Consider the following 14644-nt stretch of genomic DNA (forward strand, 5'->3'; position numbering starts at 1 on the left):
AGAAATAGCATTCCATTCAAGAGAGACAAATATTGTGTAGGTATAAAATGAGTTAAAGCACAAAAAAGTGGACAACTAAAAGGCAATAAGCAAATTGCCGCCCAACTTAACTGAAGATCAGCATAAGGATCTCAAGTGTAAAAATCATTTTATTCCTACATTTAATAGGACTCTTTCTATACAATCTAAGTGTTCAATGCATTCTTGCCTCTAGAAAAGACACCTTCAATGGACTTACACAGAATTAGTTTCCATGGATGCTTGTCCAACCACATTTGCAGAAAATTTACCCCCATTTAGAAGTAAGTTTGACTCGTTAGTTGCATATTTGGGAAATTGCGTTGGCAATGGCATTGGTGAAGAAAAATGAAATGGGTTAATTCCAGCACCAGAGTCACTGCCGCCGACATTTGGAATATTGAAGGTTGCAGCACTTGTAAATGCCTGCATAGGCTGCTGACTCGCAAAAGGTTCTGCATCAAAGATGGCAATTAAAAACTATGATTCAGCCTGCATGAATTAGTTTTGAACTCACAAAAAACTACTGCAGCATAGATGGAAGTCAAGAGCCACACAGCCTGCATGCATAAGTTTGAAACTCCCTAAAGATTCTGCAACATAGATGGCTACAGAACACTATGCAGCTTGCATACATAAGTTCCAAATTTCTGAATTATATATCTTAACACCTTTGCTGCCAAATGTCAAGTTGTCCATCCCAAGTCCTGTAGTTTGTATAGAAATTGATTGCCCAATAGCATTGGTTGATGACACAGGAGACCTGAAAAAACAAATGTTTTACGTAAATTGCTGAAGTTAATGCTTTTCTGAGATGGAAGCTGCAGAATACACAATTTGCCCTCCAGTATTATGAATTTATAATTAAAAAGGCACTTAATAATAATTCTGCACATCTCCAATTCGAACCAGATAACCCCCAAGAATTTGGGTAGAAATGGAACCTCACCATGTACTGCCTCCCAGATTAAGTGACGAGCCCAATTGACTAAAACTTGAGACTGAAGGAGGTCTACTATTTGGAATGGATAAGACAGATGCATTTGAATTGATACCAGAGAATGAGCTTCCCCCAGTGGAACTACAATTCGAAGATATCACATACGGATTACGAAGTAAGTTATCAAATTCAATTAACTTTGAGTTCAGCAAGTTCCTTTCTCTTTCAACCTGTAAAGGTAATCAACACATTCACTTAAGTTTAACACAATAGAACATGATATGCACTTAGCTACTGTAATATCATCAAAGTGTAAATAAAAGAACATGCTAATTAAAAGCAGGGTAAATTTCATGTACCAATACAATGTCCCCCCCCCCCCCCTCTCTGTGAAGAAACTATGTGTACCTCCATACTTTGCCACAGTGATATCAAGGTGGTCCACTATGTTAGTTGGTTTCTGCTAAAGTGATGATGTCATCAAGTAACATTTCTCCAAGTGGCCCCAAAAGAAGAGGAGCTACAATTTGTAATGACATAGAACTCCAAATCCCTAACCTCTTGCCGCTAAAAAACAGAACCCAAACCCTAATCAAATAAGCAAAGCATCCACTGGAAAACCAAAACTTTTCTTCGTCATCAAATGAGGTTTCCCTGAGGCCATTAATCTCCTAGACCTCATACCAGAAACGGAGCATTAGTTCACCTTGATGAAGCCAATACACAACCAACATTCTTTTGTAAGATTTTTGGTGGTTTGTGATTTGTATCTCTTCAATTCCTGTAGAAAAAGACCAGGCTTAGCAGATTTACCCAAAATCTGAGTCGAACAAATTTTTGCCAATTGATTATTTCATTCCTCTTATTCTGGCTTATTCATCCTTTTAGCCAGCAAACCAAATATAAAAACTTCTGCCTGTCTCTTTAGAAAGAGGGAGATTCTGTAGGAGCTGTTTCGTGTTTACAGTTTTCCACAGGAGCAGAAAGAAAACAATGAGTCAAATCTGACCCAGGGAGATCACTTGACGAGGTTATAACAGGTCCTAATTTCAGCATATTTTGATTCCAGATTTGGTATCCTATCCTTCCCTCTCTCTTCTTGTCCTCTGACAAAACTAGTTGTCAGTATTGCAGATTGGAAAAGACTGAATATATCTATTACAGAGAAAACAAACCAAGAGAGGTACACAAGAGAAGATGCGCATACTAACATGTCAACGTAACATGAGCACTCGCTAAGCCGTTGCCTCTTTGGTCTATATTACGTTCACAGAAGGGGCATGCTGCTCGGCAGGGCAAAGCATAACCACCCGTTATATCATACTGGGTACATGGAGAAGGACCATTACGCCCAGTGCAAGTTGATCCGGGATCGCAACGTCTATAGACGTCATGCCCTTTTGACTACAGCCCTGGTCTCCGACCACCCTGTAGTTTTCTTCACTCCTTCCCGGCCCGGAAGTTCGCTTCTAGCGACTAGCTTCTACCACTAGCGCTTGGACTTGGAATCCGACTCTACTCGCTTTCCACAAATTGAGATTTGGCCATAGAAGGATCAAATTGTATCCGAGAAACAGGGGGATACAAAAAAGTAATAAGAGAGGCACACAGACCAATCAAACGTATCAGACGTATTCTTGAATTTGGAATGAAACCGGAAGTCTTTCGATCCCATGCAGTCAATGCCATTGGGTGTGTTTACGAGCTGGTGGCAACCAAATACCATCACTCTCTTCTATGCCAGAGGGCCGAATGCTCTCTCCGCTCACTCATTCCTGTAAGGACAGAACATTCTAATTGATTCCCATTCTAAAAGAGAGAAGGTTGACCACCCCGAACCAGCTGTTGATCTCATCCGGCTTCGACACCAAGATAGTTAGTAGTGGTCCTTGCTTTGTTGAAAGTGGAGCAGGGCGAATTTCTCGTACTTGCTCAGTGTGCCTCACCGGCATGTCGAGTGCCTCGCCTGGCTTGAGAATCAATCTTTTTAGATTAGAATGAAAATTTTTGTTAATTTCATTGAGTCTAGCCATCATCTATTTATGTAATCTGGGGTTTTAGTGGATTCTACTTAGGGTTGAGTTTGATCAAAGTAGGAGACCAATCAAACTTTTGGATTTAAATTGGTGTTACTAATTAATTTCAGAATTTCTATTTGCTTGGGCTTGTAATTCAGATTTAAAAATTCTTTAATTGGTCTCAGCTTTAAAGTATAGTTTTGAAGAAGAAGAATAAGAGGGTAAGGATAGAATTATCAATCAGATGGATTATATGAAATGCTATAATAGGGTAAAGGGGTCTTTTATATATTTATTAGGGTTGTAAGCTAACCGCAGCAGTTTTAGGGTTTCTGTTGACATCATCAATTAAGAGGATTATATGAAATGATATAACAAGGTAAAGGGGTCTTTTATATTATTATTACTTTTTAAAGTTGTAAGCTAACACCGTTAGCGTTAGGGTTTCTGTTGATATTCGTTCAGACAAAGAGGGGTACATTACTACATTATAGCTGGCTATTTAAAAAGGGGGTACAGGAAATTAATTCTTAAAGGTATGGTAATGGGTACCGGGATACTAATTAAGGGCTGCTCCTCACCCCACCCCCACCCCCACCCCCTCCCAAAAAAAAAATCCTTCGTTGTACAGTTTTTGGAAATCATAGTTTATTCATCCAAAATATAAAAAAGGGTATAAGGTAGAATTGTCTATGGGGTTTGTTGAGAATTGCACAAGCTTTATGGCTGTTGCCTTGGTATGCAAGACTTGGGGCAGCAGTCTTGGGGCTCAAGTTACTAAGATTCTATTTTTTGAGAATAATCACTGGTGCACAAGTTTTGAAGAATTAGTGTGACTTAGTTTCTATTCTCAATTGTTACTATTTTCATACCTTCCTTTTATATTCTTTCTATTTTGAGCAAAATTCTATTTCAGTCTATTATGTCCTGCAGTTGTAATTTTGTGTCCTTTTTTAGAGGACAAGGTTACTTGTCTCTCGAGTTGTAATTTGAGTATTGAAAGCTACAAATAAGACCAGCCAGCGATTCTAGGAAGTTAATCCAGAATCGTACACTACTGCTAGTTCTTCTTCTTCTGCTTCTCTCTTGACTTCTCCTTCGCTTCAGCAACAGGTTTGATTCTTAAGAGCTTGACTTCTCACAGGGCTTTAGCAATGTTGCATTGTGGGTAAATATTTAACTTTTACAGCTCATCCTATATTATAAATAAAGGGACTGTCTCCCTGACATCAAGCTCAATTGCCCCAATCTTTTAATATGGTGTTAAAGTGTTGGATGAGTCGGAGGAATCCCGACTTTTTAGACAGAGGAGGTACTTTATTTATACTCAAAACTTACTAAATACAGAACAAATAAAATCTTCCCAGTGTGGGGATCTTATACAACCAACTCTTTGATGAAATATCTATCAATCTTCACATGCTTGGTCTTATCATGTTGTACTCAATTGTACAAAATTCGGTCGAAATTTTGCATTTTTGAAACCTCAAAATGAAACTTTGGGGGACCCAAAAAAGTCCCAAGTTTGGAGCAAAACTGTCAAAATTTTGTCCAAACTTTCAAATTTCGAGGTTGGATAGAAACCTGACCCGAACTGGCTGAACTAGCCGGTTTATGAGAAAAAATTCGAGGGAAACCCGGGAAATTTTGTAGAAACCTATGACTTTTTCCTGCAAGTTTTGTGGTTTCCCCAAATTTTCAATGTTTTTGTTTCTTTCATGTTTCACTAAATACCACAACCAATACCCACTCATCAAGACTTCTCTATCCAAATTGTGTATTTCCTCAGACAGGTTATCTTAGGCATGTTGATGACCAAATTGTCATAGACAATGGCTCCAACTTCAAGAAGGCAAGTGAGATGTTAATGAGTTCACTTCAGTATCATTGTTTTTTGACACCCTGTGCAGCCCATTCTTTCGACCTCATGTTGAAGGACATTGGGCTGCGAATGGGCACAACGCACAAACCACCATTTCATCTGATGATTTCTAGAGAAATGTAGGGATTGGGTTGTATATTATGGAACTCATTATAAAGGTCTTGCATATGGAGGACTCCTCAATGAGATGGCCCATTATGCCCCACCTGTATGCAACCATTGAGCATATAAAGACTGCCATACAGAGAGCAAACCCAAAGGCTGCAAGGGTTTCTTTAGGATCGTTCATAAACGATGGACCAATCATCTTATACATCGGCACATCAAACCAGTAAGTTATTATCAAGGGTTGTTGCCTTGTAGGTATTGATAATTCATTCAATCCTAACTCTGACTGTGAGTTTATAAATTGTGTAGCCTATTAGCTCCACCTCAAATATCAGTATAGCGAACATTTGGGGTTGGACACCGACCTGTGCGATGTCGTGATGCAAGTGATTTCAAAGTTGGAGCCAGACCCGATGGTCCAATCATTTGCCACAACGAGTTGAGATAGCAAGGATTTCAGACTTAGGACTTGCATTTGATTTTTTTAAGAATTTAGCTAACCATCATTACAAATGATTGTAGATAAAGCTATTTAGGGGCACATTTGGGTCCTTCAGTTCAGAAGCTGCTATTAGGGAACGAGAAAACGCTGATTTAGGTTAATACAGAAAAGTAGATTATATGTTAAGTATTAAACTATTAGCTTAATGTTTTTGTGATAATACAGCTAAGCTGTGGGTTCTTTATGGTAAGAGTGTAGCGAACCTTAGGAGATTGGCGATCAGGATCCTCTCCTAAACTTACCCCGTCTCTAGGTGCGAGAGGAACAGGAGTAGATTTAACATGATCCAATCTAAGAGGAGAACAAGTTGGAGATCCAATGCCTAAATGATCTAACGTTTTTCCACTACAACATGAGGTTGAAGATACAACAAGCTAGGCAACAGGCTGAGGGTAGGGTGCAGGACATTGACCTTGCCGATCTCTTCGAGGTGGATGCAAAGGATCAAGATACTCAATGGTTGATGGACAGGGGTGAGCCGGTGTTAGACCATCCTAGAGGGAGGCCTAACCCAAAGACTGCTCAAGCTGTGAGGGTTGATATGGATGATTTCATGGCATCTCAGGATGGGAAGACACATGCACAGGAGGTAGTTGCTACTATGGATGAGGCTTGGATGATGGCAATGGCACGCGCAACAACGATCCAGATGATACACTCACTCCCAGTCCAAGTCAGAGGCATTATGATAATAATGATGATGATGATGATAGTGGTGGTGACGATAAGGATCATAAGACTAGAGGTGATGTAAATGATGACGATGGTTATCGTGGTGGAGGACTTCAGGAGAGTTTAGTCGTTCCATTACCAAAAAAAACACAGCCCCCCCCCCCCCAAGATTCAATGGGGAGTCTCACTTCACACATGCCACCCAAGATCAGGATCATGGTGCTGAGGGACATTGTTATTGTACTACAACCTACAACCAAAAGGGGAAGAGCCAGGGGAAGCAGCACAAATATGGTTATGGTGATGACACCCACTCATACGTATCGTAGGTTCTTTCCTAAATCCTGAAGATCCAGAGGACAACTTGACAGAAGCGATGGGATCCATAAGCTTGGATGAGTCCATAGGCTCCACATCTACTTATGGGGCTTATGGTCCTTATGGTGTCCCTCTCGCTCAAGGACATAATAATATGGGTATGTCCTCCGGTAGTTCGTACTATGGGATCAATTATGGAGATTATGACCATAGTCTCTTATGGCGAACTCATTTGCAGAGTCTATTTTTGGATGGCATATAGTACCACCATGTGCACAGGCACCAAGAATACCACCACAGCTATAGGAGCAGATTCCTCTATCTTATTATTAATTCCCTCAGACCGGAATTCTCGAGGCGGCAGATGACCACTACAGAGCTGCAGTTCAGGACTATCTGAACGAACATCAGTAGGGAATGAGATGGGTAGCATATTGTTAGGAAAGGGCAATTTGGGAAATGACAGATCCATCGAATCGATAGGAAAAAGAGGCGGTAGTTAAGAGTTTTATACCAATCGAAATTGGTTGATGCTTTCCTATATAGAATATACTTGTAAATTAGCCTATATAAAGTAATATTATTTTGAGGAGAGCTCCCAAGTTCAATCTGAGCCTCCACAACTAAATCGTGGCTTCCATCATCTCTTCTCCCTTATTCTTTCTCAAAATAACATGGTATTAAAGCTGTAGTAATTCTTATTCAATTCTAAGAATTACTAGTACAAACAGTTGATCAGGGAAAGAAACTGTACCTAGTGTGGGAGTCGTTTCCAGTAAATAAAAGGATGCAGTTACGCTGCACTTGTTGGTGATTATTATTTTGATGTAGCTCCTTATTGAAGATCGGTGATTGATATTGAAGATCGGTGCAAGAGATTGTCCATGATTACGGTCAATCTGCACTTTTTTTCAGGTACGAATCTGCGCTTGTTTGAGATATATTTCGTTTTTTTTTTTTTGATTTGGGGCTGAGGAAGAGTGTCTCTGTAGTCCTCCTCACTCTTGATCTGTTTAGAGTTGAGAGAATAACAATCTTTGGAGAAGAAGAAGCAGCCGTCGGAGTAGTCGCTGGAACTATGACTTTTCGCTTCCGACGCTGTTTGAGATCAGAGTGAGAGAGAAGGAGAAGAGTAACCTGCGACACTGCTTTAGATCAGAAACTGGTGTGATTTTTTGTTTCTGATTGTTGCTCTAGATCAGAAAGAGTGAGAGAGAGAGAGAGAGAGAGTCTTCGTGAAAGAGAAGGCTGACCTGCGGTAAACCCAGTTCGATTGGTTTTAATCTGTTTTCTGGTTCGGTAGGTTCAAGTGGTCCAAATCGATTGGTATTGGTTTGTTTTCTGGTTCGGTTGGCTCAAGTGGTTATGAGAATAATCTGATTCTGGGATTAATCTGGAAATTATTCTGATTCTATTTCTGATTTCTGATTTCTATTTCTGATTTCTGGGATTTGATTTTAATTGTGTTGGCTATGGGAGAAATTCCAAATAAAAATACCATGACTGAAATTATTTCTTCATCCTCTTATCGGTTAACTGAGAAGAAATTGGAGGGTGGATCAAATTTCCACCAATGGAGGGCTATAGTTAAAATTGTTCTTACTGGACAGGGACAAATAGATCATTTGACTAAGACTGTACCCAAAGATGATGATACTTGGGCAATTATTGATGCACGAATACTTGGGCAGATGTTTAATTCCTTGGCCGATAATATTATAGATTTGGTTACTCACTTACAAACTGTGAAGGAATTATGGGAGTATTTGAATGTGTTGTATTCTGGTCAGAATAATCTGGCTAGAATCTACGAATTGTCCCAGGAATTTTATCGAGTAAATAGGAAAGGTAAAGATATTACCCAATATTTTGCAGATTTTAAAAGAATGTATGAAGAACTAAACTCTATTCTACCTATCTCCTCTGATATCAAAACTATGCAAAATCAAAGAGAGCAATTAGCTGTTATGGGTTTCTTGGGAGGTCTTGGAAAGGAGTTTGAGGCAGTTAGAGCACAGATTCTTGGTAGTGATCATGTACCCACATTAGCTGACACATTTTCAAGAGTTCTTCGTGTTGCAAGGGAGAGTACCAATAACTCTACAGAAAATTCAGCTTTGGCAATAGTTTCTCGAGGCATTTCTAGAGGACATGCCCCTGGTGGACAGAATATAGGACGAACTCGAGGAAATAATACTGAAAAATATCCAGGTTCACACAACTCTACCGACAGTACAGGACAAGTTAAGACTTGTCATCATTGTGGTCGTCCAGGACATATTCAACGGTATTGTTGGAAGCTTCATGGGAAGCCCCCACACATGGCAAATGCAATCATCACCTCTGAATCAGCATCTCCAACTACTACCGTTCATCCTGAGGGTAAGACTGTAAAGATGACTGATACAGATTATATTCGTTTCACTCAGTTTCAGGCCACTCAACCACATTCAGCCGCTGCCACCCTTGTTTAGACAGGTAATGCTACTGTTTGCCTTTCAACCACATCTCGCCCATGGGTCATTGATTCAGGAGCTTCTGATCATATGACTGGGGCTACAGGTATATTTTCCTCTTTTGTTCCATCATCCTCTTTGGTTACACTTGTTGATGGCTCTCATATCAATGTTAAAGGAGTGGGTACAGTTCAACTCACTCCATCCATTACCCTACCCTCAGTTCTTTATGTACCGAATTTTCCATTTAACTTATTATCTGTTCATAAATTTACCTCCACTAATAACTGTTTGGTGCAATTCTTTCCTGAATATTGTTTATTTCAGGATCTTACGACGAAGAAGATGCTTGGTAGAGGCCGTATGTCTGGGGGGTTGTATCTATTCGAGGAGATATCCTCTACTGCGTGTTCTAGTATTTCCATCCCCCATCAAATACATTGTCGGTTGGGGCATCCCTCTTTGGAAAACCTAAAATTGGTAGATAAAAGTTTTCATTCTCTTTCTAAGTTGGACTGTGAGTCTTGTCAATTTGGAAAACTTCATCGTGTAAGTTTTCCTCCTCGTATAAATAACAGATCAGATCACCCTTTCTCTCTAGTTCATTCTGATGTGTGGGGACCCTCTCCTATTAGTTCTACTTCAGGTTATAGATACTTTGTTACATTTGTGGATGACTTTTCAAGAGTCACTTGGCTTTATTTAATGAAAAATCGTTCAGAATTATTTGACATATTTTGCAATTTTGTTACTAAAATTCGTACTCAATTTGGTGTTCCTATTCGTACTTTTCATAGTGATAATGCCAAAGAATATTTCTCTGATCCTTTTTGTAAATTTATGGCTTCCAATGGGATTCTTCACCAATCCTCCTGTGTTGATACTCCTCAACAAAATGGGGTTGCAGAAAGAAAAAATAGACACTTATTGGAGGTCACCCGTTCTCTCTTATTTGATATGAAGGTTCCTAAATCCTTTTGGGCTGATGCAGTTTCAACTGCGTGTTATCTTATTAACAGGATGCCTTCATCTGTCTTAAAAGCTAGCATTCCTCATTCTCTCTTATTTCCTTCATCTCCCTTATTTACTTTGCCTCCTCGCATATTTGGTTGTGTATGTTACATTCGTAATCATCGCCCAGGGATCTCTAAACTTGATCCTCGTGCACTTAAGTGTATTTTTTTGGGGTACTCTCGCACTCAAAAGGGATATCGTTGTTATTCTTCTGACTTACGAAGATATTTTGTTACTACAGATGTGTCTTTTTTTGAGTCCACTCCCTTTTCTACTGAATCTCATAGTTTAACTGACCTAAATGATGATCTATGTATTTTTCAAAGTGTGTTTCCACAGGGTACAGTTCCTCCACCTCTGCCAGACATCACCAAAGTGTACATGCGCCGTCCAAAACCACCGGCTCCCCCTCTGCACCTACGGTCTCTACCTCTGTGCCGACTTCGTCTGTTGATCCTGCGGATGTTCCTGCCAAATCTGACCTTGATATTCCAATTGCTCTTCGGAAGGGTACTCGTTCTTGTGTTCAATATCCCATCTCTAACTTTATTTCATATTCTACTTTATCACCTGGATTCTCTACTGCTCCATCTACTATAGAGACTTATCCTATTCCTAAGAATGTTCTTGAAGCCTTATCTAATCCTAGGTGGGTCAGTGCAATGAACGAAGAATTACAAGCCTTAGAGGACAATCAGACTTGGGATCTTGTGTCTTTACCCTCAGGAAAGAAAGCTATTGGTTGTAGGTGGATATTCACTGTGAAAGTTAATCCTGATGGTTCTTTAGCTCACCTGAAAGCTCGTCTTATTGCCAAGGGCTATGCTCAAGTTTATGGTGTAGACTATGTTGATACTTTTTCGCCTGTTGCCAAGCTTACTTCCATCCGCATTTTAATCTCTCTTGCCGCTACCTACCAGTGGCCCTTGTTTCAGTTGGATGTGAAGAATGCCTTCCTTCATGGAGATCTGCATGAGGAAGTGTATATGGAGCAACCACCTGGGTTTGTTGCTCAGGGGGAGAAGAATAAGGTTTGTCGCCTCCGCAAATCATTATATGTTCTCAAGCAGTCACCTCGAGCATGGTTTGGATGATTCACTACTGTTGTAATAGAATTTGGGATGACTCGTTGTGAAAGTGATCACTCTGTATTCTTTAAAAACTCGATGCCAGGCAAAATCTTTCTTGTAGTTTATGTTGATGATATTGTCATCACAGGAAATGACACTTCAGGAATTGATAGGTTAAAGACCTATTTGCAAGAGAAATTTCAAACCAAAGACTTGGGCAAGTTAAAGTATTTTCTAGGAGTAGAAGTTGCCCGATCAAAAAAGGGCATCTTCTTATCTCAACAGAAGTATGTACTAGATTTGCTTTTTGAAACAGGAATGTTGGGATCAAAACCCATAGACGCTCCCATGGAATGTAACTTAAAGTTAATGCCAGAAGATGGAACCATTCTTGATGATCCAGAGAAGTACAGAAGGCTTGTTGGAAAGCTGAATTATCTGACTGTGACTAGACCTGACATTGCCTTCCCAGTCAATGTTGTGAGTCAATTTTTGTCTGCCCCACGAACATCACTTGGGATGCAGTTATACAAATTCTGAGGTATCTTAAGAAAGCACCAGGACGTGGACTTCTTTACACTAATCATGGGCATAGAAATGTTAAAGGATTCTCTGATGCTGATTGGGCTGGATCACCTATTGATAGAAGATCGACTACAGGCTACTGCACATTCGTTGGAGGAAATCTTGTATCATGGAAAAGTAAGAAACAAACTGTGGTAGCAAGATCAAGCGCAGAATCTGAGTATCGTGCTATGGCACAGGTAACATGCTAGATGGTATGGATAAAACAATTACTCCAGGAATTAGGAATTATTGATGACACACCAATGAAGTTATGATGTGATAATCAAGCTGCGGTTCATATAGCATCAAATCCAGTTTTTCATGAACGTACCAAGCATATTGAAGTTGATTGCCACTTTGTTCGTGAGAAGTTACTACAAGGCATAATATCCCCCAAGCATGTGAGGACTGGAGAACAACTCGTAGATTTGTTCACCAAAGCTCTAGGGAATACAAAAGTTACCTATATTTGTAACAAGCTGGGCATGAGTAATATATATGCTCCAGCTTGAGGGGGAGTGTTAGGAAAGGGCAATTTGAGAAATGACAGATCCATCAAGAGTTAGTGCCTTGCACTAACTCTCAATAGGAAAAAGAGGCGGTAGTTAAGAGTTTTATACCAATCGAAATTGGTTGATGCTTTCCTATATAGAATATACTTGTAAATTAGCCTATATAAAGTAATATTATTTTGAGGAGAGCTCACAAGTTCAATCTGAGCCTCCACAACTAAATCGTGGCTTCCATCTTCTCTTCTCCCTCATTCTTCCCCTTATTCTTTCTCAAAATAACACATATGTACATTGGTTGCGGGAGAGGATGATATACTCTACAATGGAGCATCGGGAGGAGATGGATCCACCTAGGCACAATACTTGGTATTGAGATGATTGGATGACTAACATGTACTTGCCTACACTTGCATACTTATACCTGTACACTTAACTAGTTATATAATGGATCTTGTAGTTCTCTTCTTTCTTGAAATTTAATGAAGATATTTGTTTTCTCTTGCATCATTTGCATATTTACATTTGTTTAAATTCATGTTCTAGAATTCCAGTTCACCCACATATAGCCAGGCATGTGCCGATCAAGAACATTTCAGTTTAGCTTTTAGGCCAAAATAACACTCCTATTATGTTTATTAGCCTTAAATTAGGCTAAGCGCAAAAAATCAGCCCAAAATTACCTCAAATACCCCTTGAAACTGGGGGGGGAAACATTTCGCTGACATTTCAACAAAATTTTGGGGTTTCGGCCCGGCGAAACCCGAAATGTAGCCAACATTTCATACTTTGGTTCCACATTCACCCTACCCACCAGTGGATTTCTCCAGTGGAGACCCTCTTCGCACTTGAGATGACTTACTTATCAGCCTTCAAAAAGGTAAACATACTTGTAAGCTACAATCAAATGTCATTTATCCTATTTTTAACTGTGTCTCTCTCTCATTTACCTCCTGTTTTTTGTCATTTTCGTTGTCTCCCTTTCTGCCACTCATATTCCAACCCATTACCTTGAGGCCCTTAAACTCCCTAAATGGTAGGCCACTAAGGATGTGGAAACGGATGCTTTACAATCTCATAATACACGGTCTTTGGTAGATTTATCCCCCAGGCGGGATTTGGTACATTTTCACTGGGTGTACATTGTCAAGTACTGATGAAAGGCTCAAGTCTCGCCTGGTAGCCAAAGGCTATACTCAAATTTATGGTGTTCATTATTTTGAAACTTTCTCTCCTGTTGCTATGCTCAACTATCTTTGAGTTCTAATTTCTTTGGTTGTAAATCATGAATGGCCTATTTTCAACTGGATACCAAAATGCATTTTTGTATAAGGAGGTTTATATGGAGCAATCCCTTGGTATGCTGCTTAAGGGGAGGATCATACTCGTGTTTGCAAGTTACATGAAGTAATTTTTGTCTCAAACAGTCTCCATGGACTTGGTTTGAGAAATTCAGTAGTATTTTGGAGTCTTATTGGTTGTTCAATGTTATTTTGACCATTCTTGTTTCATTCAATAGCAGGGCAGCAATATAGTCATTATGGTTGTGTACGTTTATGATATAATTATTTTAGGGAACGATGTTGATGCTATTAATGTAGTTAAAGCACAATTAAGTAACAGTTCCAAACTAAAGACTTGGGTAACCTACAATACTTTCTTGGAGTTGAGGTAATCCACAGTAAAAAGGGAATTATACCATCACAGAGAAAGTACGTTTTTATCATTTTATAGAGATTGGAAAGCTTGCCTCCAAACCTACTGACATCCTTATAGACCCTCAGTTAAAATGTGGACTACAGGATGGTGAATCGTTACAGAAGTCACTTTGGAAAACTTATCTTCTCACAGTTACGGCCTGATAGCTCTTATTCTATAGGAGTGCTAAGCTAATTTATGCAGTCTCCTAAGAAAGCCCTTTGGGATACAGCAATGAGACTGCTTCGTATCCCAAGCGTGCTACCAGTAAGAGACTTATTTATTGTTCTAATAAAAGTATGAATTTGGGAGCCTTCTCCGTTGTAGATTGGGTAGGATCTATAGTTAACCATCAGTCCGCTATAGGTTACTATACATTTCTTGGAGGGAACCTTTTGACATTGAGAAGTAAAATCTATTGTTGCCCGATCTAGCGCTTAAGCAAAGTATAGAGCTATGGCTCAGACAGCTATATAGTTGATGTGGTTTCGTTCTTTACTGGAGAAAATGGGGTTTCTAATTTCCTCTCCCATAAAGATGTTTTGCAATAATCAAGCTGCCACTTATATTGCCAATGATCTTGTTTTCCATGAAAGAACAAAGATATAGAGGTGGGTTGCCAATTTGTCTGTGATGGTGTTAAGAAGGAAATTATTGTGACACCCGTTGTGTGATCTGCAGTTCTGCTGATCAGTTAGCTCATGTGTTCACCAAGGCCTTTTTTGGTCCTATTTTTCGATCCATCCATTCCAACCTAGGCATGGGAGATTTGTATGCTCCAGCTTGAGGGGGAGAGTTAAGATCTATGAGAGATTTGGATACAGCTGTAGTTGGATTGGAGATCTGGATTTTCTGGAGTTTCCTTCTTCTTG

At 39.6% G+C, this 14644-nt stretch overlaps 1 protein-coding gene across 1 annotated transcript in view; it reads right to left on the reverse strand.

Annotated features, from left to right (window-relative positions):
• LOC149016701 (Zinc finger C-x8-C-x5-C-x3-H type family protein) overlaps positions 1 to 14644 on the reverse strand; it is a 45148-nt gene that overhangs the window by 595 nt on the left and 29909 nt on the right. The window contains exons 6-8 of the mRNA XM_089154777.1: positions 968 to 1188; positions 690 to 781; positions 239 to 473 (exon numbers count right to left, since the gene is read on the reverse strand). Coding sequence (XP_089010903.1) covers positions 239 to 473; positions 690 to 781; positions 968 to 1188 — 548 coding nt within the window. The remainder of the gene's footprint in view (positions 1 to 238; positions 474 to 689; positions 782 to 967; positions 1189 to 14644) is intronic.

Source organism: Hakea prostrata, chromosome 5 (assembly GCF_041222555.1).
Source record: "Hakea prostrata isolate BN-2017 chromosome 5, UWA_Hpros_2, whole genome shotgun sequence".
Lineage (NCBI taxonomy): Eukaryota > Viridiplantae > Streptophyta > Magnoliopsida > Proteales > Proteaceae > Hakea > Hakea prostrata.